This window comes from Mytilus edulis, chromosome 1 (assembly GCF_963676685.1).
Source record: "Mytilus edulis chromosome 1, xbMytEdul2.2, whole genome shotgun sequence".
NCBI classification, from domain to species: domain Eukaryota; kingdom Metazoa; phylum Mollusca; class Bivalvia; order Mytilida; family Mytilidae; genus Mytilus; species Mytilus edulis.
Window position 1 is genome coordinate 126,172,203 of NC_092344.1, and position 24,543 is coordinate 126,196,745.

The following is a 24,543-nucleotide window of genomic DNA, read 5'->3' on the forward strand; positions in this document are numbered from 1 at the left end:
GCGAACAATATCCTCCTCGTAAAGATTAGTTGGGGACTAAAATAAACATTTGACAACGATTTCGATGCAAGTATAAGTTAACATGTTTTTATATCTGTTTATTCAAATATTGCTTGCTTTTCATGCTATCATGTGGTATGGGCTTTGCTCATTGTTGAAGGCCATACGGTGACCATTACTTTTCTTACTTGATAGTACGTAATAAATCCTCTTAGTAGATTATATTTTAACTTAACGAATTATAATAGTATCTATATATATATAACCCTTTTAGACTGATTATATATAATATATACATATGCACATTACTTATAAAAGATAGACAAAGTATTGACTTGTTTTTATTCTATACCATAGATTCCTGAACTGTATTTGTCGGAGTCGTTTCTCTCTCATGCCATATAACAATTGAGTTCTCGTTAGCTGACTGTTGCGTTTTCTTATAATCCGACGGATCATATGGGAGGTAACTTAAACGTTTTGATTCTCTGAATTGTAATAATGCGTCATTTGGTCTCAGTAAAATGTCCGACTCTCTGTGTGCAAGAGTATGTCTATTTGCTTGTGTTCCTGTCAAGACGTTTTGGTATCTTGAACTTTTGTCTGTGTATTCTGATGACGGGACTGGGGATAAAGTTCTGTCTTTGGATGATATTTCAAATGAATCGTTTTCAATGGATTGGTCCCATTCATCTAACTGGGTCAACCAATGCTGAACACTATCGGTGGGCGCTATCTTCTCTTTCGGCAAGCAGTGAAGATTTATAAATGATATAGGATTTGACGGGGGCCACGTCATCGCACTACTGGAATCACATGACATAGATGACCAATCACTGGTGTCCGCGTAATAACTATAACTGACAGAATATGACGTGTCACTGCTACCGACGTTGTACTCGTCAACAGAGTTACTAAGCACATGCTTTGTTTCAAATGTTTTATTTGAAACGAAATCAGAGCACTCGTTCGGAAATAATGGAAGGGGCGATTTTCTATTTTTTGGTGGACTTTTACAGAACGATTGCTTTATCTCCGAATTATTTGGTTTTCGATCAGATGTTCGAACAGACAGTTCTGATCGTCTTTTGACTGTTAGACAGGGCATTGTTTGAGCATTATGTAAATAAGAGTTGTTTATATGACAGAATATATTACTTGGGTCACTAACATTTAAAGTATTTGTATTTCGACTATTACTAGATGCTAAATCTACATTGCTACTATGTTTTCTTCGCTTTTTCCTTGATGGTGTGGAATCGTCATTTTCAATTGATATTTCCCCCTTTAAATTTTCGGATGTTCCATTCTTATTGTTTCCGTTATGTGGAACTTTATGAATATATCCATTTTGTAAACTAATAATTGAACAATGATTTTCCCCATATTGTTCATGATTTTGTATCTCAATCCCGTGTTTTACAGAGAAATCATTAGCTGTATTTTTCATTGCTATTTCTAATTCAAGCTGGTAAACAGTGTCAGAGAATGGCTTGAATGTTTCATTCTGCAGATAACTACAACTGCAACATTTAAGAAACATTCCACATACAAACGTCAGTATAATTGAGACAGTAGTTCCTAGTTGGTATTTATAATCCCATTTGTTGTTCATCATCCAGAATCCTGTCATAATCACATTTTCTACAAGAAGTCCACTATACAGAAGAACATTCACGCACATTATCTTTTGATTCTCTTTGTTGAAAATGTCAAAAATGTTAAAATAAGATAAACATATATTTTTAAAAACTTGTAAAATGCTGCCTTTCCCATTGCAAAAAGTTAAAATAGTTGTGGAAAATAAATACACTAGAAAATGAAATCCTAATGGCAAAGGAAGCCAACGTGGTATAACAGCTTGAAATAACATAATAGATCCACATCTTGAGAACATCAGAAAGATGGTACCAAATGTTAACATTATAATACCAACCGGTTTTCTTATCCGAACACTTAATTTCGAAAAGTCGTCGTTTTCAAAGAGAAACTTTTGTGTATTGTACATTGAAAACACAATAGCATTAGCGATTACTCCTATAATTACAAGAATAATTACTTCTGAAGTGGTATCGTGGTCACTGAAGAAATGGCTGCCTTTCAGGAGTAAGATTGGGAAACTTTGCATAGCTGTGTGTATCAACCTGAGTATTATAAACTCCCTCCAATCATGTTCATCAAACAATAGAAGCAACTTTAAACATCGCCAAATAAGTCCTACTTGTAGAAAATGGAGTAAGATGCAGATTGTACGAGCACATCCCCGACCGCTGAAGTCCATATTTCTTAGCACCAGTATGGTAGAGATGACGTTCACAAGAACTAATGGTCCGGCGGTCAGAGATAAAATTATAACCGATGACGTGAAGTCTGAGGTAATTCGGGTTAGACATAGGTGTATATTCAAACCTGTTTCTGCCAGGTATAATACCATGCTAGTTATTGACAACAATATACCTAGCATTGCTAGTTGTGTGAAAGCTTTGGGTTACTCGATTTGCCGTAGCATTGTCAGTAATGTCAACCACTATGTACTCATGTAACGGATGGTGTAGTTTATATCACTATGTACTCCTGCCAATGACAGAAGATAAGTTGCCACTATCCGTACTATAATACCCCATTCAGCTATGGTACCGTTTAAAGTTCGAGTACTGGAGAATGGTTACGTGTAACAACGTTCTTGGTCGAGTATGTAGAAGTAGTTAAATGTATCACGTTTGGAATGTCCATAATTGAAGTAGAATTGTTCCTATCAAGCACTCAGGTATCGAGTAAGTTTATTTTCGGTATCAAGTTGTCGTTTCCATCCTTAGCTAATACTATTGACTAAATAACGACACAGTTTACCCATGACAACAATACACTAAATTCACATTACCCTGGAACGAACAAGCAGGCGTAAATCAATCCACCACTCGCGTCGAGTTTACTCTAGTGTTTAACAATGAACTATTTTCCATTGTATGCTCGACAATTTATATTGACTAGATGTATACCCTGTTGTATGATGCCTTGTCGTAGATGAGATGTTCGTCAACTTCCGTCATCCAACAGCACCGTGACACAATCAAGTCAGTTATCTGATATACCTGAAATAAAGAAGAAAAATATATCTGATTGAGTTCTGAATACATTTAACTATGTGTGATTATTATCAAAGCATTTAAACTAAAACCTTCAATGTCCTGTTCTAGCAACCGACGATTTGCATTTTTAAATAATATGTAGTTTGTGTTAATAACGTATCATATTCCATAATAAGGGCCAGGACGAATAAAATAGTAATAAAATTGGATATATTAAACATATCCTGACCTAAGTGTACAATTACACTGACTGCAAAGTTAGTCGTGTCAGTAATATCAAAAGCATCAAAGATATACCGGTTACTTGTAGGAGTTCAAAGGTCACCTACATAGCTGTTTATATAAATATACAATAGAAGATAAATCTAGAGGTGGTATGTAGAGTATACATTACTATTTATCATAACAATGGCAGAGTCTTTTTCGTGTGTTTCTTAACACACAATTTCATGACGACATTTAATTTTTTTTTTCATGTTTTATGTGACTTTAAACAATAGTTGATAGCCAGAGATATTCAGTCAACTGAAACGTGTTAATATATTGAAGTGTGTGTCTGATTTCACTTCACTGTATTATTTTGCCATCAAAATATAAAAAATCAGTGTTCCTTGTAAACTTCTATTTATATATATATATAAAACACTGGCTCTTATCAAGCAGTGGCTGGAACGATATTAAACGAGGTAGGTATTGACAACCAAATATTCAATGTTCTCGTGTGTAAGTATAATGAAATATACATCGGGAACATATAAATAATTAGCAATAAACAAGATATTTATATACATCTAGTCATGTCCCTCCCCAAAACTCGTGCAAGACTAACGCATGTAACGCCTAATACATCATGAACGCAAACTATCAAACATAGAATAGTGACATTCTGTATTTAGCCCGAGTCAGTATCAAAACATAAAATAAATCTATTTCAATATATAATTATTGACTTTGATGTATCAACTGAAATCAAAAGTCAACAATTGTTTTATTATATGATGTTTTATCCTTCTCCATATTTGGTATTTACTCAAGATCTTTTCAAAACTGCTCCCTGTTTTATACTAAATATCAGGATAGACACTTTGTAAAGTTTAAAAAGGAAATAAAGCACCAGGAATTATCCTTAGAAATATTAAAGTCTTAATTAAACTTGTAAAGACAGTTACATTTATATCCATGGTGAAACCTACAGTGTAATATTCATAACAATATCGGACCCAACAAACCGACATAAGATCAATGCAATATAACAGGTCTTGAAAAGAACAGCAGGATTATGCACAACAGCTTACAAAACCGAACACCTGGGCGGCTGTGTCACACATATGGTTGACTCATTAACATGGAAAAGCCTTGCAATCGTAGGAAAACAAACAGATTTCACATGTATCTCTAGATTCAAACTTGACCTGGGTCTGTTGTTCAACTAGTCATTAGTGCTAACGAGTCGTTAAAATTTCTTAATCATTCGATTAACATTAATCATATGATTAGTTTAACGATAAGTTGAACAACAGACCCCTTATTGACATAGTTCGCCAACAATATTTGACCCTTAAAATAGACGTATTTACACTTGTATGCAAATTTGTCCGCCATTACGTAAAATCACACAGGTTCCCGTAAACTTTGACATCATAATTTAAAATATTTGACGTCACAATTTAAAGGTGATTGTTGCTTGACGTCAAAATGTGATTCGGAGTAGATCTAAGGTTATTCGGAGGCAAGATTCAGCTAAATACCAAAAGTGTAAATACGTTTATACCCAGGGCGGAGGTAAAAAACATGTTTACCAGGAAAGAACAATAACAGATGCCTTCTGCTAATCTTTCCTTTCCAATTACCATCAGGGATTGAAACAACCCATCAAAATCATTATCGCTGGCCAATACAGTTCTTGGATTTAGAACTGCATCGAAGGGTTACTCTTGAATGACCTAGGCAACATTAAGATGTACATGGGTTTAATGTAAATAGCCAAGAGAGAGAGTGTGCTGTCCGACACTATACAACGTTTTCACTCGGAATCAACTACATTAGTAATTTTGAATCCGGTTCCTTACCTAATGACTTCATGAAGAAATTGTCAATAAAGTTAAGTTTACATAACATTGAAGTTAAATGTTTGAATAAGTTGTCTACAAAACTAAAGAAGTTAGCAGCGAAAATTAAGTATACACATAAAAGTACATGTAACGAATGTAACGGGGAAGTAAAAATTATAAATAACGTTGTTCAATAAAGTCTACGAGTATTCTAAAACAGGGTGCTTACCTAAAAAATCTTCATATTCATAACTTTCCAAAGCAATACACCACAAGTTAATTGTGAGATGGACTTTTATCGAATACTCACTAAATATTTAAAACAAACAATGATAAATTCTAAATTAAATTAAATTATGTTTAGCTTTACGGAGTTGTTTATTTTACAGAGATAAGCCAGAACGTTCCTGGTTGACAACTGGTTCCCCGTGTTACCCTGGTTCTTTAATAGATAATTTTAATAATCTTTAAGTATGGTTTTACCTGTACATGATTGCGTTTTACACCAAATTACAGCTAATTTCTTAATGCATGCAATTAAAGCAAGCCTTTGGTTAGCTCACTTGCTTTATTTGTATATTGTACCATTGTAATTCAGCAATGGCGGACCCAGAACTTTTCATAAGGGGCTTGGGGCGCTGACTGACCTAACAAGGGGGGGGGGGGGGGTCCAGTCATGCTTCAGTGATTCCCTATATAATCAACCAAATTTTTACCACGAAAGGGGGCGCCCCCTCCTTCCCCCTGGATCCGCCTATGAATTGGGATAACATATAATCAAATTTACCGGTAAATATAATATATACAGGTTAAAATATGCCTTTATATTGTTTGAAGATGTCGATCTTAATTACAAAGCTTGAAATAGCATTTATACAAACAGAGCAAGCAAGCAAACCAAAATTTTACACTACAAGCATTAGGAAATTAGGAAATTAGCTGTAATAGATACCTTGTCTTCATGAAACAAGGATTCAGTCATGTACAAGTGAGTAAGATGGCCCCGCGTCCAGTTGTAAGTATTTCATGTATTTCGATAACGAGAGCTAATGAAAGAAATGATTTGAAAAATTGAATGTATTTACCTGCGGAATGTGTTTGTATACCACATGAGTGATCAATCCTCCATTGATGATATAATGTTACATAGATGGTCCCTACTGATATGATATAAATACTAATATGTACCAAGGTACAAATATTACAAACCACATAAACGTGTACTTTGTGATTTCTCATATTTAAATGAGCCAGTTGATTTATATGTAGATACAAATACAATATTATTTTTTTGGCGTCTTTGTTAGATTTTTTCGAAAATGTTTATCAATTTCGTTTCAAATTTAATATTGTAACCTTTCAGGTACAAACAGACAGACTCCGTGTTTGAAATAATATGCTAAATACAAAACAGAAATAGAATTTGCTCATTGTTGAAGGCCATACGGTAACCTATAGTTGTTAATGTCAGTGTCATTTTGGTCTCTTGTGGACAGTTGTCTCATTGGCAATCATACCACATCTTCTCTTTTTATATTAACATAAACTATCGTCAGTAAAAGTATCGTGGTTTCTGTTTCTATTGCTGTTTTTGTTATCTTAAGAATGTTTTCTTCTTTATTTAAAAAGATATCAAAATAAAGCTAGCAAGAAAAAACTGCATTAACATCTTCTAAAAACTGTCAAGACAGAAAAGGGTGGACAGCAGTTTGTCTTTAACGAATTTATGTCTTGTTTCTTCTACACGAAGGTCGGATATTACCATTCAGTTTAATTTTTTTGACCTCTATTTGGTAAATTCAATTTTTATTTGGAACAGACGCACAAATGTGATGAGATAAGGCAGCAACCATTTGATTTTCGGGGGGGGGGCTATGGTTTTTTTTTCTGTGCAAACTTTTTTTTTCGCCTTCGGCGAAGAACAATCTATTTTTTTAGCGACAAACCGAACACAATTTTTTTCTTTCAATTTTAGCATTACATATAGTGGCAGCTGAGGGTGAATCAAACAATTTTTTTTACTCAGGGTCCAAAACAAATTATTTTTTTCACCAAAACCTGGAAACAAACTTTTTTTTCCAAAAAAAAACATAGCCCCCCCCAGAAAATCAAATGGTTGCTGCATAAGGCGTGATGTTCTGTCGGTTTTGAAGGTTCTTCTGGGGTCTGTTGTTCAACTTGTCGTTAAATTAAACGAGTCGTTAAATTTTACTAATCACTGCGTTAAATTTAATCAGTCCATTATCATGTTGTTCAACTTGTCGTTAAATTTAACGAGTCGTTTAAAATTGTCAAAGTGTCGTTATATTTAATCGACCTCATTGAGGATGATTAAATTTTAATCAGTTGATTAACCTCAATCTAAGATGGCTGTCAATGTTTTGTTTCAACCACCTGTTATGTTTGTAATTGTATTGCTTATACCGACTGTAAATAAAGCCTTATGTCATATGTCTGTCTTAACTTAAGGCTTTATATTTTGTCGAGCAGCTGATATTTTACACTGGTATTAAAGAGATAATAGTAACTGCAATTACGATTATCCCAATATGGCGACGGTAGATATAGGTAAAATCTTTACACTCATTTTTCTTAAATGTAGCATGCTTTTGTCAATAGTTACTCAGCTGCAAGGTTTATCTATACCATTACATCATATTTGAATCGTAACGGTGCACTGGAATCGTCTGAGCGCTTTGAAAATTGCCGTTGAAAATTCGGGATGATAATCGTAACTCTATGGTATTTTTCTTCTTTGATAATCGTAATTTTCTTTATCGGATAATAGTAACTGAAACATAATAAATGTGTCTTTCAGCATTTCAATGGTATTTTGTGTGTTAAAAATGCAAATGTCAAGTTTAACGATGACATAAACGCATATCAAAATAAATGAAGAAACTTACAGGTTAATATCTAGGACAAATTTACCTATATATATATATATATATAGTCATGGGACTAAAGTGAGTTCCCAGTAAGAAAAAGTCCTATCATTTCAACTTGTATATCTATTTACAACTGACAACAATATGCATAACCTTTTAGTTTAAACATATTTTACTTGCAGAAGTAGCAAAAGGGATTGGACACAAGTTATAACAACATTAGAGACGTCCTCTCCCAATATAAATATAAACACAAAGTACATTAGATAATGGCGAAAAAAAACACAACATAGTAGTAATGCATGTAATACATACTTCAAAAAAAAATTAGAAATAAAAAGAAAAAAGAAAAAAAAAATACAATATAATAAGGAATAATAACGAAACAACTAGACTGAAGTGAAAGGTTGTAAAGTAGAAATTTAGAATGTTAATTGACTGCTTTAAATCTTTGTGTTATTCTGATATAAGATTGTACGGACTCAAAATGTCTTTGTATTGCTTAAAAGAAAGGTCACCGTCACCAGCTAAAAGAAGCTCAATGGATATAGCATAACTTTCTAATTTTGAAAACAGTATTTCTCTGGCTTCGTTGTGAAGAGAGCACTGTAAAAAATAGTGTATACTATCCTCAACAGGGTGGCCAGAGCTGCATGCGGGACTGGGTTTAATATTAACACGATGTAAATCTGAATTTAAAGAACTGCACATATTTCTCAAACGTGTATGAATGATATTAATTTTCTATCCCCACAACTAAAATAGGAAGGTGGCTGTATCAATTTGGACTTCATCTTTCGTTTAAAAATATTTATGTTTTGGACGTACGTATGTCGGGGGGAAGGCTATTCCATTCAATAGTAGTGGATGGGGAAAAGGATTTTCTAGTTATGTCTAGTCTATAACCGGGTACTACATAATTATTACTGTTTCGCAAATCGTAGTTAGATACTTGACCAACAAGCGGGGGCATTAAATCACAGAGATAATCAGGGGCAGTCTCATTATGTATAGAATAGAACATATTGAGCATTCTGGATTTTCTTCTGTTCACAAGCAATTGCCAGCCAGTTTCAAAATATATAGCTTCCCGACTAGCAAACACGGGCAACCCAGTTACTAACCTCCCTGCTTCTAACTGAACATGTTCTAAATTGTCGGCTTCTTGTTGAGTACAACCATCCCATAACTCACATGCATATTCCATAACGGGTCTTATAAAAGGTAAATATATACGAGCAAGATAATTTCTATTCAATACATATTTCAATTTTTTAAGAACATTTAATCTCGTGCTTGCACACTTTAAAATATTTTCTATATGTGTATGGAATATATCATTGGAATCAAAAGTAATCCCTAAGTGTTTATGACAGGAGACAAATTCTACTAATTGGTTTTGAAATTCTATTTCAATATCATCTTGGGAAGTATGGCAGGAGAATATCATAGCCTTTGTCTTATTAGGGTTAAAGTTAATAAGCCAATCTTTAGACCATACTGAAATTTGTTCTAAATCGCTGTTTAAGACATCCTCTATAGTGTAAGGGTTATTGCTGGAATAAGAAAGAGATGTATCATCAGCAAACAATTGAGTTAGACTTGTCAAATTTTCAGCTATGTCATTTACATAAATAAGAAATAGTAGGGGACCTAATACAGAGCCTTGCGGAACTCCTGCATTAGTATTATCAAAAGGCGAATAGGCATTTAAAACGAAAACGCTTTGTTTTCTATTTGAAATATAACTTTCAAACCATTTATACAGATTTCCATCAATACCATACGCTTTTAGTTTTATTCAGAGGCCACTATGCCATACCCTATCAAAAGCTTTCGAGGTATCACATAATATAAGAGATGTTATACAGCGATCATCAAGTGACATGCATATCCTATAATAAATTTCTATTAGCTGGTGAACCTTTTTGATATATACATGTACCTGTTAAAGATACGGAAAATGAAGCAGCTGTCGAGACAGCTATTGTGGTAAGTAGATATTTTGATTTTTTTCAAAGTTTTAATGTTGTGTGCGCGTTTAAGTCCGTTTTTGTTTGTTTTTTAGGCGGGAGGGGGAGGGGGGATTAGCTATATCCCATATCCCAAAAGTGCAATCCTTTCAATTCATTGCTCAAAATGAAAGTCACGTATACCACATTTTCATATGTCATATAGAATGAAATTCAAAACAGTGTAGCTGTGGCCATTGATTGACACGTTAAAATCATCCATTGACTGGGACAATTTACGTGAACGTTTGTCTGTAACGACCACTGTTCACGACGTACCTACGATAGACATTTAAACTGTGGGGTCACCAAGGTTTCTTAATTCCTTTAATTATAAAATAATTCGAAGAATTAATCAGGAATAACCTTTGTGTTTTGATTTATATAATTGATATAAATCAAAATATCGTGTTATTTCTGATTAACTTTTCGAATTACTTTATTTAGGTGTTGAGAACCTTTGGTGACCCCATAGTTTAAGTGTCTTTAAAAAGTACATAGTGAGCATTGGTCGTTACATACAAACGTTCACCTAAATTGTCCCAGTCAATGGATGATTTTAATGTGTCAATCAATGGCCACAGCTACACTGTTTTGAATTTCATTCTATATGTTTTGCCTCCAATATCACGTTTATATTAAAATTCTGCGCGAAATGAACAAAAGTTTCCGTCAATAACTTTATAACTGCATTTTCGGATTTAACAGTTGATACCTTTATCGGTAGATATGAGTGTTCATATTTCCCTTTTCCTTATAATTCAATAAATATAGCCGTCCATTTTTTCCCCTTTGATTCCCTTTTTTCTATTTTATACTGATATAATATATGATTTTAAAAATTTACTTCAAATGTTTTGATCAAATACCCATGTATTTTAGGACGTTTCTTTAAACAGTGTGTATGGTAAAGGATCTAAAATAGTTACAGTTTATTGTTACTATTGTTTATTGTTACTTTTGTTTATTGTTACTTTTGTTTATAGTTACTTTTGTTTTTTTGGTTTTTTTTAGCCTTACCTATAGTCTTAATACGAAGCACTTGACGGACTGAAAAAAAAACACACACAAATATGTATATTGATAAATTACATCAGAAGGCATAACATGTACATCATCACAGTCGGAACTTGTTTAATTACAAAGATTTTTATAGATTTTACAACAAATATTTTGTGCTTCAGAAAAATACATGACAATTAGGTTAGGCTAATTTTTGTTTTCATTTAATAGAAAATAACTTATTGTATGGCAAGTATGCAAATACAAAAATGTTCCTTGTTTAGTACCTTCAATATTTGTCTCTACAATATCTTCCATGCATATGTATGCATCATACTTTTCATATACCGAGTATTTATGAATTTTTGAATTAGTTTGTTTCTAATATTGCGGAATATGCGTTATTTTATTCTCCACTTTGCAGTCATTCTTTGAATAAGTATTCCTTGTAAGACAATTTAAAGCCACATCAACTTCAATTCTTCATTTTCGGGCTTTTGGCCAAACTATAAGAGAACACAAATCCATGTTTGTCAAAGAACTCCACGTTACTTAATTTCATAATACACAAAAATCCCAACCTTTCTCTATTCTTATATAGCATTAACGAGGGGGGATAGGAGGGGTCCTGATCCCGAAATCCCGGACTTAAAAAAACGAATTCCCGAGGTCCCGAATTTAAATAAAGTAAATCCCGATGTCCCGAAATCCGAAAAAAACGATTCCCGGATCCCGAAAGGGTCAATCCCGAAATCCCGAGCTTAAAAACAACCGATCCCGGAGTCCCGATAAAGGTCCTATCCCCCCTCATTAACTGTTTAAAGGATGTCATATTGTTATAATTCAAAATTAAATTTGTGTTGTTTATAGTTATTTTCTGAGATATTGAAATTTCAGTGACAGTCATGAAGTAGCTAAAATGCCAAAAAAATATGGTATGATTAACAACGAGACAACTTTCCACAAGAGACCAACATGACTCAGATATTAACAAAAATAGGTCACCGTACGGCCTTCAACAATGAGCAAAGACCATACGGCATAGACAGCTATAAAAGGCTCCGAAATGACAATGTAAAACACTTTAGACGAGAAAACTAACGGCATTATTTATTAAAAAAACTAAATTTTATGACAAACTAGTATGTAGATATAGGAAGATGTGGTGTGAGTGCCAATGAGACATGCAACTCTCTATCCAAATAACAATTTATAAAAAGGTAAACCATTATAGGTCAATGTACGGCCTTCAACACGGAGCCTTGGCTCACACCGAACAACAAGCTATAAAGGGCCCCAAAATTATTAGTGTAAAAAAACAATAGCATAACATCACAACATAGAAAAACACACGTTAAAATATCAATAAGCAGACTTAACTCAATCAAAAAACATAAATTAATACACATATGTAGCTGTTTTCCTAAGAACTGTTAATAATATATGCATAAAAAGAAATGTCATAAGATGTTGGAACGTTTCGTAAATAAATAATCACTTGTTCAGACCATGGAAGTATTATATTGACATAATACTTCCATTCAATATTTATCAATTCTATATAGCATATTTAACAATGTATAACTAAATATTAAATATTTATCAATTCTATATAACATATTCAACAATATATAACTAAATATTAAATATTCATCAATTCTATATAACATATTCAACAATATATAACTAAATATTAAATATTCATCAATTCTATATAACATATTCAACAATATATAACTAAATATCAAATATTCATCAATTCTATATAACATATTCAACAATTTATAACTAAATAATCCGATAGGTTTTCTACATCACTTGTTCAGACCATGGAAGTATTATATTGACATAATACTTCCATTAAATATTTATCAATTCTATATAGCATATTTAACAATGTATAACTAAATATTAAATATTTATCAATTCTATATAACATATTCAACAATATATAACTAAATATTAAATATTCATCAATTCTATATAACATATTCAACAATATATAACTAAATATTAAATATTCATCAATTCTATATAACATATTTAACAATGTATAACTAAATATTAATTATTTATCAATTCTATAAAGCATATTTAACAATGTATAACTAAATATTAAATATTTATCAATTCTATATAACATATTAAAAAATTCAACAATATATAACTAAATATTAAATATTCATCAATTCTATATAACATATTCAATTGGGGTTCGTGTTGTTTATTCTTTAGTTTTCTATGTTGTGTCATGTGTACTATTGTTTTTCTGTTTGTCTTTTTCATTTTTAGCCATGGCGTTGTCAGTTTGTTTTAGATTTATGAGTTTGACTGTCCCTTTGGTATCTTTCGTCCCTCTTTCAACAATATATAACTAAATATTAAATATTCATCAATTCTATATAGCATATTTAACAATGTATAACTAAATATTAAATATTTATCAATTCTATATAACATATTTAACAATATATAACTAAATATTAAATATTCATCAATTCTATATAGCATATTTAACAATGTATAACTAAATATTAAATATTCATCAATTCTATATAGAATTGATAAATATTTAATATTTAGTTATACATTGTTGAATATGTTATATAGAATTGATGAATATTTAATATTTAGTTATATATTGTTGAATATGTTATATAGAATTGATAAATATTTAATATTTAGTTATACATTGTTAAATATGTTATATAGAATTTGCTATATAGAATTGATAAATATTTAATATTTAGTTATACATTGTTAAATATGTCATATAGAATTGATGAATATTTAATATTTAGTTATACATTGTTGAATATGCTATATAGAATTGATGAATATTTAATATTTAGTAATATATTGTTGAATATGTTATATAGAATTGATAAATATTTAATATTTAGTTATACATTGTTAAATATGTTATATAGAATTTGCTATATAGAATTGATAAATATTTAATATTTAGTTATACATTGTTAAATATGTCATATAGAATTGATGAATATTTAATATTTAGTTATATATTGTTGAATATGTTATATAGAATTGATGAATATTTAATATTTAGTTATATATTGTTAAATATGCTATATAGAATTGATAAATATTTAATATTTAGTTATACATTGTTAAATATGTTATATAGAATTGATGAATATTTAATATTTAGTTATATATTGTTGAATATGTTATATAGAATTGATGAATATTTAATATTTAGTTATATATTGTTGAATATGTTATATAGAATTGATGAATATTTAATATTTAGTTATATATTGTTGAATATGTTATATAGAATTGATAAATATTTAATATTTAGTTATACATTGTTAAATATGTTATATAGAATTGATGAATATTTAATATTTAGTTATACATTGTTGAATATGTTATATAGAATTGATGAATATTTAATATTTAGTTGTACATTGTTAAATATGTTATATAGAATTGATGAATATTGAATATTTAGTTATACATTGTTAAATATGTTATATAGAATTGATGAATATTTAATATTCAGTTATACATTGTTAAATATGTTATATAGAATTGATGAATATTTAATATTTAGTTATATATTGTTGAATATGTTATATAGAATTGATGAATATTTAATATTTAGTTATACATTGTTAAATGTGAAATGTTGATTTAAAGCATACCTTACAATTTCCTTTCGTCTTTCCAAATAATGCTCAGGTAAAATTAATATATTACCTTTAAAGTGCACCAAAGTGTGCAATGAAACTTCACAAAATCTCAATACATCTTCTGCTACACATTGTACGGACTATATTGTATATTAAATGACCCTTTCATCCGTTAATGATATTGTCTATCCGACCTCAGTATAATCATAGGTCGTTATCACTACAATCTTACCTTTAATATGGCTTCCCGTTGGGAACAAATTACTTGTTTGTAAATAGAATTATCGAGTGGCATTTTACCTCACAATAGATTATTCAGATACATGGAGTTTGTGTGGCTACATGTGGATATCTACAATGATCACTACGTACATTGCTGTGACGACGCTATTAAAGGGACAACAATAGAACCACATCAGACATTATACGGCTATGTAATTCATTATAACTCCCATTCACAACTCGATGACATTCTTGATTTAGAATGACAACAACAAAAATCTTTAATATTTGAAAAAAATCCGAATGTACCGATCTCCATTGTGTTCAATATGTGTTTTCATCAAAACACCGGTACATCAAATACAATACAAGTCAGTCAACATTGACGATTTCATACAAATACAAAAATTAAAAAAAATATCGAATGAAGATTTAAGATTGCAATAATGTGGACAGTAAACAAGTCTAGTTCAGGTCTATGTAAAGAAAGATACAAATAACCATGATTTATGTATATGCAGGTATGCATGCCGGACTTTAAAAAGGTGAGGCCTGGCAATCTAACGTATGGACTAATACGTGTTAAAAGTTAAAGTAGTTGCGTAGTAGCTGAGTATACGTTTTATATTCTTCTTTGCTACTTTTGTAAGTCGCAGAATATAGTTAACTATTATATCCAAATTTGTGGTTTTATTATTTGTAGTTGTTACTTTGTACGTAGCTGAAAATACTTATGTTATATTTCTCAGAATATCATAATGCGTGGCTGTTTATTTTTTTGTAATTTTGTACGTAGCTGATTATATCTTGCTGTCACTGATGATAATAGCCGGGAGAAAGGTAGAAAGACCTTTCACATTTTGTTTTACAATCGTTTTTCTCTTTTACTTAATTTTTTTTATTAATAAACCTTTCAAATGTAGAGTTCATAATATAAAAACTGTGGAACACCTCCCCCCCCCCCCCCCCCTATTTTTTTGTGCTCTATTTTCAACCCTCGAATTCAGCTTTCCAATCTAATTAAAATTAAAACCTTGCTTTTTAACCAATCTGTTCATGTACCGGACCGGCAACTTTCTTTATTTAATACGAAAAGTGCCGTTATACACATGCATGTTGTTTGCTTGGAGGATACGCACGAAAAGAAAGAAATAGCCCAACTCCAAGATACTATAGTCCTGCATCACGTGATTTTTACCACGTGGAGCTTACATTAGAATGAATACCGAATATGGAAAGTGAAACTAAAATTTAAAACATAAAAGTCCGAAGGCACAAATAAGAAAAAGAAGGGTTTTTTTTTTGGCAAAGGGTGCCGGGGTAATTCTCTGTGTGTTCAAAATATACATGAAATATTTGCCACTGCCCCTTTTTTGTTCTATGAATTCTTACCCTGAGTTTTCTATCTGTTACATGCCAAGAAATCCTCGCTAAAAATTCCGGTCGACCTCCTGCGGCACCCATTAGTAGTTAAAGTTTTGATTTCATTCAACAAATAAATTTATGAACTTCATACATGTACGTGTCGCTTAGAACACAGCCATATACCAAATGGTCAATATTACTCATCCATGTAATTTGCTCTATATGGTGTTTGCAGAATTTCAACGGAGGCAATTTCTTGGCATGGAATGGTTAGAATTCATGTAATATCTCCATAAGTTACGGAGTGTATTTTTATATGCCCGAGAACCTCATAATGTGTTTTTTTTTTCTACTTTTTTTTATTGGAATCAAGTATTTTTGATTTCTTGTTTTACACAAGAACATCACGGTGCGCGGTTGGTTTTAGTTTGCTACTGTATAAGTTGCTGATAATTCTTTTCCCCTAAAGAACGTGTGTTTAATTTTAGTTTAGCCGAGTATACTTTAGTATTCATGTGAATGTACCAGTGTGTGTTTATTTATAGTTTAGCTGAGGTGAGTATACTTTAGTACTCATGTGTTTTAGCTGATTATACTTTAGTATTCATGTGAATGTTATAGTGTGTGTTTATTTATAGTTTAGCTGACTATTCTATAGTATTCATGTGTATCATTCCAGTTTGGGGTTTATTTTTTCTTAACTGAATATAATTTAGTATTCCTGAGAATATTCCAGTGTGTGTTACTTATTAGTTTAGCTGAGTGTATTATAATGATCTTGTGAATATATAACAACGTGTGGTGCATTTTTTGTTTAGTCACAGGATTTTCATTATTTCACATTATAAGTAAAACTTATTTCATTTCAACAAGGTATTGAGTATTGAACTACAGACACGCCTCCCTAATAAAGGGTTGAAGAATGTTCTTTAATCATTTGGATTATATCAATATAACCATATGTGTCATAATGTCGGTGAGGGGACATTAATAGATCTTTGGTCTAAATTAACATATTATACTTCAACAAAACTGTTATTATTACAAAACAAGCTGCTGTAGCTTTAATTCATAGAACTTACAAAAAATATATATCAATTCAAAAGAAAAATTAACTTCAACAGATTTACTACATAAAAACCTATTGGGAAGTAATTAAAAAATATAATAAAAGGATTTGTCAAAAATTAAGCTGCTCTATTGAAACATCAAGAATTCATTTCACTATATATATAAAGTGTTTATATATCTCAACTTGTACGATTCGCTCGTGTATGTAACAATGTTTTAGATTTTAACGAGAGAAATTTATGTATTACTGAAAAATTATTACACCAGGGTTTTCGATATCACAAACTAGTCAAAACATTTACTAAATTTATCATCGGTATAAAGACATCATTCGTAAATATAGCTCAACATGCAGACTTCTAATACGTTCAGGTATTTCACATCCAATTTTTTATGGTAATATTCTTTATAAAGCACAAAGGTGTCAGTATTCACCTCAGAAACTTACAAAACCTTTGAATAGACTTATTAAGAAGGGATATAATTACGATACTGTTGTCAAGTCATTAAAGATTGCATATTTTGGCGTTAATATTGAGTCACTGATAAGGTCTTTGCATCGGAACTAAACACATTTATTCTAAAAACAGTTGTTGGCATGACACGGGTTATGTTCTTCTCATATATGTTATGATGGTATGATACTAAACCCCTAACGGGAAGGATTGTGCCTGATGTTCATATGATGAAATCATAATCTTTCAGTCAGTTTAATTGAAGTCTGGAGCTGGCATGTCAGTTAACTGCTAGTAGTCTGTTGTTATTTATGTATTATTGTCATTTTGTTTATTTTCTTTGGTTACATCTTCTGACATCAGACTCGGATTTCTCTTGAACTGAATTTTAATGTGCGTATTGTTATGCGTTTACTTTACTACATTGGTTAGAGGTATAGGGGGAGGGTTGAGATCTCACAAACATGTTTAACTCCGCCGCATTTTTGCGCCTGTCCCAAGTCAGGAGCCTCTGGTCTTTGTTAGTCTTGTATTATTTTAATTTTAGTTTCTTGTGTACAATTTGGAAATTAGTATGGCGTTCATTATCACTGGACTAGTATATATTTGTTTAGGGGCCAGCTGAAGGACGCCTCCGGGTGCGGGAATTTCTCGCTACATTGAAGACCTGTTGGTGACCCTCTGCTGTTGTTTTTTATTTGGTCGGGTTGTTGTCTCTTTGACACATTCCCCATTTCCATTCTCAATTTTATATATATAATGGAAATAACCGGTGCATTAATACTTTTGAATTGACAGAAGTATAGATAAAGCTATAAATTTTATGTACTTAGACGTTACATTTATTGACGTGACAAAAAGCTATGTATTTTAAAAGACCTAACATTCATTGACGTGACAAAAAGCTATGCATTAAGACCTAACATTTATTGACGCGACAAAAAGCTATGCATTAAGACCTAACACATATTGGCGAGTTAACAAGCTGTATACAAAGACCTAACACGTATTGGGGGACAAAAAGCTTTAAGACGTAACATTTATTGGCGAGACAAAAAAGCTATGCATTAAGACCTAATATGTATTGGCGTAACAAAAAGCTATATGCATTCAGACCTAACACTTTCTGACTTGACAAAAAGCTAAGACTTAAGACTTAAAACATGTATTGGCGTGACAAAAAGCTATGCATTAAGACCTAACACTTTTGACTTGACAAAAAGCTATGCATTAAGACTTAACACGTATTGACTTGACAAAAAGCTATGCATTAAGACCTAACATGTTTGACTTGACAAAAAGCTATGCATTAAGACTTAACACGTATTGACTTGACAAAAAGCTATGCATTAAAAAAACACGTTTTGACTTGACAAAAAGCTATGCATTAAGACTTAACACGTATTGACTTGACAAAAAGCTATGCATAAAGACCTTACATTTTTTGACTTGACAAAAAGCTATGCATTTAGACCTATCACGTATTGACTTGACAAGCCATGCACTAGGACTTAACATTGACTGACAACATATCCCGCCACAATATCAGTAGATTATTGATGCATTCCATCCGACCATACATGCATTGATGTATAACAGTACTTTTTTTCTCAAGAGATTTTACTTAATTTAAAACCGTAGTCCGATCGTAACCTTCCCAAGTCTATTGGAATTTAAGGCTGGTATGCATAAAACCACTTTAGTTAAGATATATCCAATCGTAATATTAATTCATCGTAGGACATGTAGAAAATCCGTTCGATCGGAAAAAACTTAACTTAGTAGATTTATGCATATGGAACCTATAAACTGAACTTGGTTTGGTATAGTGTAGAAACAGTCAACGTATCTTACATTTCTCTTTGAGTCTGCTAGCTACATTTGTAGCAGAGAACTCAATCTGTCAACGTACCTTTGTTCCGCCTAACAGACGTTTCCTCGGAAACTTTAAATCATCAAGAACTTGATGCAATTCTTAATTAAATGCAAAGCAACATTAATCTTGTAAAAAACCGTCGAACATCGTAAAATTGAAAACATTTATATTCTTTTTTTTATAAATATATAATCTGGTAGAAATTTTAGATTTTGATTTGAGATGATGACGTTTTTCGTTCTTTAGCATGATGCAGATAAATGGGTCGAGAGGGATGTGTTCATTGGGTCGAGAGGGATGTGTTCATTGGGTCGAGAGGGATGTGTTCATTCAAATCTTGTTAATTGGTTGACGATTATGATTACTATCCGGCAATATGACATTTCTATTTATTTCTGACTTTTCAAAAATAGGGTTGACATTCGATACATAATATAGACAGGTGAGCGATGCAGGCTTTTACAAACTCTGTAATTTAAAGCATAAAAAAATAAAGAATTTTGAGGCCCCTCATGGGGGGGTCCTAGTAATCACATAATCACCATTTTTTTGCCAATATAATCACATAATCATTAAATATTTGCTTATCTTTAGTAATCAAATAATCATAAACTAAAAATACAGTCCTAGGTAATCAAATAATCATGAAATATTTGGCTTAATAATCAAATAATCATTAAAAAAACGGCCAAGTAATCACATAATCAAAAACCCCATGAGGGCCCTCAATTTTGACGTGCACTTTTTTGCCGTGAAACGAAGAACAGACGTTAGCAGACTGAACAATGTAAACTCGGATTAATGAAAACTATCTTATAAATATAAAGTTCTGCTTGAACTAGAATGTTGTAGCAATGACCTATATTCACACCCTAACCGTCTGTTTGGTATCAGTATGAAATGCTGAACTGAGTAAGTTCATGTTTTAAATCGATGTTTAGATCCAATATAGCTTACTTTTATTAGAGAGCTTACAAAATTGAACTGCTCTGTCAATGAATATTTCGTGGTTGCTTTCTGCTTTACAAGGAATCATTAGTGGTTGCTTCATACAGCTTGTTATTACTATTTCCGGTTTTGTACAGCACTGTGTTTCATAAACCATTCATACACTTTTAAAAATGAATAGAATTCCTAAATAAAAAATAATAAATCCATACAATGATACGGGTTTACCTTTCCCTAACACCTGGCGCGTCAATTTTTACCTGTAACATGATTTATGTTTTATGTGATACAAAAATAACTAAATAAATATGGTATTCGAAAATTCAAGCAGGAAAGTTTACAAGATAAATATCAAATTCGTTAAATAATTTACTTTTTGTAAATATGGCGAATCTGTGTTATTTTGTAAAATAATAATGTGCATTTGTTAACTAACACATGTAATAATGTATTGTGTGTAGTATTTTCTTACCTTTAGTTATGATTTTTTTGTTTAGCTATATCCTGTCCGAGTTAGAATAAATAGGTAGTCAGTTCTATAATCCTATCAGAAGCATTGATCTGTGCCAGCACCTTTAATCTGGCTATGTTTACATGTATTGATTTCTTTATAAAAACGCTTTTGGACACTTTAAAAACGTCACACTGTACTCATTCTATTTGTATACAAATATTTTCTCTCCGTTATAGATCGATACGATTTACACATCTTATATAGACTGTATTTGTGTAACAAAATATTATTTTAGATCGAATTTAAAACTTTGTTGATCGTTATAAGTAAACATTGATTTAACAAATGCCAATATTCGAATTGTTACCCGGCTTATATTATGATATCTTTGTGTAATAATACGTCACATGGATGACTGCATAGGAAGAGTTTTAAACGTAGACAATAATGACCCTTCTGATCTAAATATCAAATGATGCAGCGAATATTATCACTCTAGTAAAACAGTAAATTAGCATGAGCAATTTTTACTTTTATTTTGCGAGGTACCGAAGTATCCCTTAGGTATCGAGAAAGACTTCACATCCCCAGTAATATCCTGCATTGGTAATTAATTTAGATGAAGTTTTAGAAATTTGTGTTACTTTAAATCCAAAGCAGTTTTTCTTTAATGTAAATACTACGGTTATTGAAAATCAAGGATTTACATATTCATGGTATTTAAACAGCACCGATATGAACTATAGACATTCAATAGACTTATATCATGTTAATCATGACGGCTACACAAGATTGAATTGTGACAAAAGAACTGCCAAGTATACCAGAAACGGATTTAATAATTTTTTAAACTGTTTTCCGATTATCCATATATTTGACTGCTATGTTTAATTGTCCTCTTTCAATATTAGATTTTTCAATAATAAATAAAGTTTAAACTAACTTACTAGGTACAAACTTTAAAAGAAAAAAGTCAACAAAAGAGTCCCGTCAGTCCGGATTTACCATTCTAAGTTATCACACCTTATCTACAAAAATTGGAAATCGAAAATCAGTCTAACCTTTCCAAGACCTTCGCCGAGCTACCCTCTTAAATTTTCGCAGGCTAAAAAGATTTGAAGAATTTCTGGTGAAAACATATCTGTCCTCTGAATCGGGCTATTCGTCGATTTGCACTTGCAAATTTGTGAAAACAAATGATGTCTGTACCAAGATTTAAAAAAAAATCACCACTGATATTGAATACACATTATTTAGCAATGTAAACTTGCTGTGTATCTTCTACGACGTAAATGTGGTTTTATTTCACTTCGCCATCTGCACACGCGTTCGTTCATTTCATTGACGTTTCACATTAATAACGTGTTATACTATTCTTTCATTTGTCTGTATTAATATTACTTTTACTGTTTAAGTGTTTTATTGATATCTGTTTGACGTGGCTCGGTACTTGTTCATCCCGTCATTGTGTTATTGTTCTTTGATTATTTTCGTATTCTTGTCTTTCATTTTTGCTAAACTAATGTGCTTTGTCTATATATATGCCTTTTGGTGTTTCCTTTATACATATGGCTGGCTCTGTACTTATTCATCCCGGTACTGTGCTATGGTAAAAAAAAATTGTATTCTTGTGTTTCAATTTTGCTAATGAGCTTTGTCTTTATGCCTTTTTACGTTTCTTTGATACACATATGACGTGGCTCTGTACCTACACATCCCATCATTGTGTATTGTTCTATGGTAAATTTATTTATTCATGTCTTTAATTCTTACTAATATGCTTGGTTTATATGCCATTTTGTGCTTCTTTTTGACTTCTTTGTTTGTTTGTATATATACATTGTTTTAAAACTATAACACAATGTTGACTGCTGTACCCCTATTTATTTTACATTTTTACCTATTATGTCTGTTTGTTTTGTTCACACATCGTTGTCAATATAATGGAATTTGATGCTACTGTCATACAAGTGACAGGTTTAACTAGCTTTAAAACCAGGTTTCATCCACCTTTTTCTACATACGAAAATGCCTGTAGCAAGTCAGGAATATGATAGTTGTGATCCATTCGTTTGATGTGTATGAGCTGTTGGTTTGGTCGTGTGAGATAAGGGCTTTCTTTGGAGTGCAGTATTTTTGTGATTTCATTTTCATTCACAACACCATCTTTACACATATTCATTCATTTCATTCACTTTGCTACCTTCACACGCATTCTTGCTAACAATTCACTTCGCGATCTACACACTCGTTCGTTCATTTCATTCACTTTGCGATTTTCACGCACATTCGTTCATTTCATTCACTTTGCGATCCACACACACATTCGTTCATTTCATTCACTTTGCTATCTTCACACGCATTGTTTCTAACCATTCACTTCGCGATCTACACACACATTCGTTCATTTAATTCACTTCGCAATCTTCACACAGGTTCGTTCATTTCATTCACTTCGCAATATACACACACATTCGTTCATTTCATTCACCTTGCGATCTACATACACATTCGTTCATGTTATTCACTTCGCGATATACACACGCATTCGTTCATTTTATTTACTTCGCGATTTACATACACATTCGTTCATTTCATTCACTTCGCGATCTTCACACACATTCGTTCATTTCATTCACTTCGCGATTTACATACACATTCGTTTACTTTCCAATCTACACATTCATTGGTTGATTTTCATTCGTTAAAACAAGTGGATACAGTCAGTCAATGCTATATTCAGTTTGTATGCACATTATGGTATATGCAGTCAGTATCTATCGTCTGTTTGTGTCTAATTACTTATAAAGGTATGACTGCAGAAATTCTAAAAAGCATTTCCATTTGATGCATATGAGTAAGGAGCATGTTTTGAAATTGATTTAAATAAAAGTGAAATGTAAAAGTAAATAGCAAATATGCCAGATTGAAAGCATATTCATTGTACTAGTTTGACATCTAAATACAAATTTGATAGTATCTTAATTTCTTGAAGCATGTCTTCAAATGAAACTATGTGTCTCTTACTCTATTTAATTGTTCTATGATCGCAGTCGTAATTGGTAATGTACTATATTTACTAGAACACTTTTATTATGCAACTTAAAGCAAACCACATGGTGTGTGTTTAAATTGGCATCTACGAGCAAACTGCTGCCAGGGTGTATAGTTTTACTACTGAGCTTAATGCAAACCGAAGGGTGTATAACATTTTACTAGGCTGTTGTTTTATCGACAGAAGCATACGAAATTTAAAAGACAAACAAATAGAAATAGGACATTAGTTTATGGTTTTGCCTTTTGTTGGAATTTTTACCCCAATAAATACTAAGATTTTACTTATCCTAAATTCTTCCATTGATGGATCATGCAGTTTGAACACATAGCAAATTGAATTGATTTGGTTTTTTTTCGTCAGAATGGTTCTAAGTAAATTATTGTTAAACCTTTA

The 24,543-nt window shown here is 31.6% G+C and overlaps 1 protein-coding gene across 7 annotated transcripts; it reads right to left on the reverse strand.

Annotated features, from left to right (window-relative positions):
* Nucleotides 1–325: 325 nt before the first annotated feature.
* Nucleotides 326–21,766, reverse strand: LOC139506152 (uncharacterized). 7 transcript variants are annotated; one of them, XM_071295386.1, is made up of 3 exons: nucleotides 21,111–21,544; nucleotides 20,648–20,824; nucleotides 326–3,092 (listed from the first exon to the last, which is right to left on the reverse strand). In XM_071295386.1, exon 3 carries the CDS (start codon nucleotides 2,462–2,464, stop codon nucleotides 347–349), a length of 2,118 nt encoding a protein of 705 aa, XP_071151487.1. In that variant the 5' UTR covers nucleotides 2,465–3,092; nucleotides 20,648–20,824; nucleotides 21,111–21,544; the 3' UTR covers nucleotides 326–346. The 7 variants fall into 7 exon arrangements, with proteins under 7 accessions (XP_071151487.1, XP_071151505.1, XP_071151513.1 ...); XM_071295404.1 differs by lacking the exon at nucleotides 20,648–20,824 and having other exon boundaries at nucleotides 21,111–21,766; XM_071295412.1 differs by lacking the exons at nucleotides 20,648–20,824; nucleotides 21,111–21,544 and adding an exon at nucleotides 14,934–15,086.
* Nucleotides 21,767–24,543: the final 2,777 nt, after the last annotated feature.

Coding starts and splice junctions, on each gene's coding strand:
- LOC139506152 (XM_071295404.1), bottom strand. CDS start 2,464: ATGCTAGGTATATTGTTGTCAATAACTAGCATGGTATTATACCTGGCA.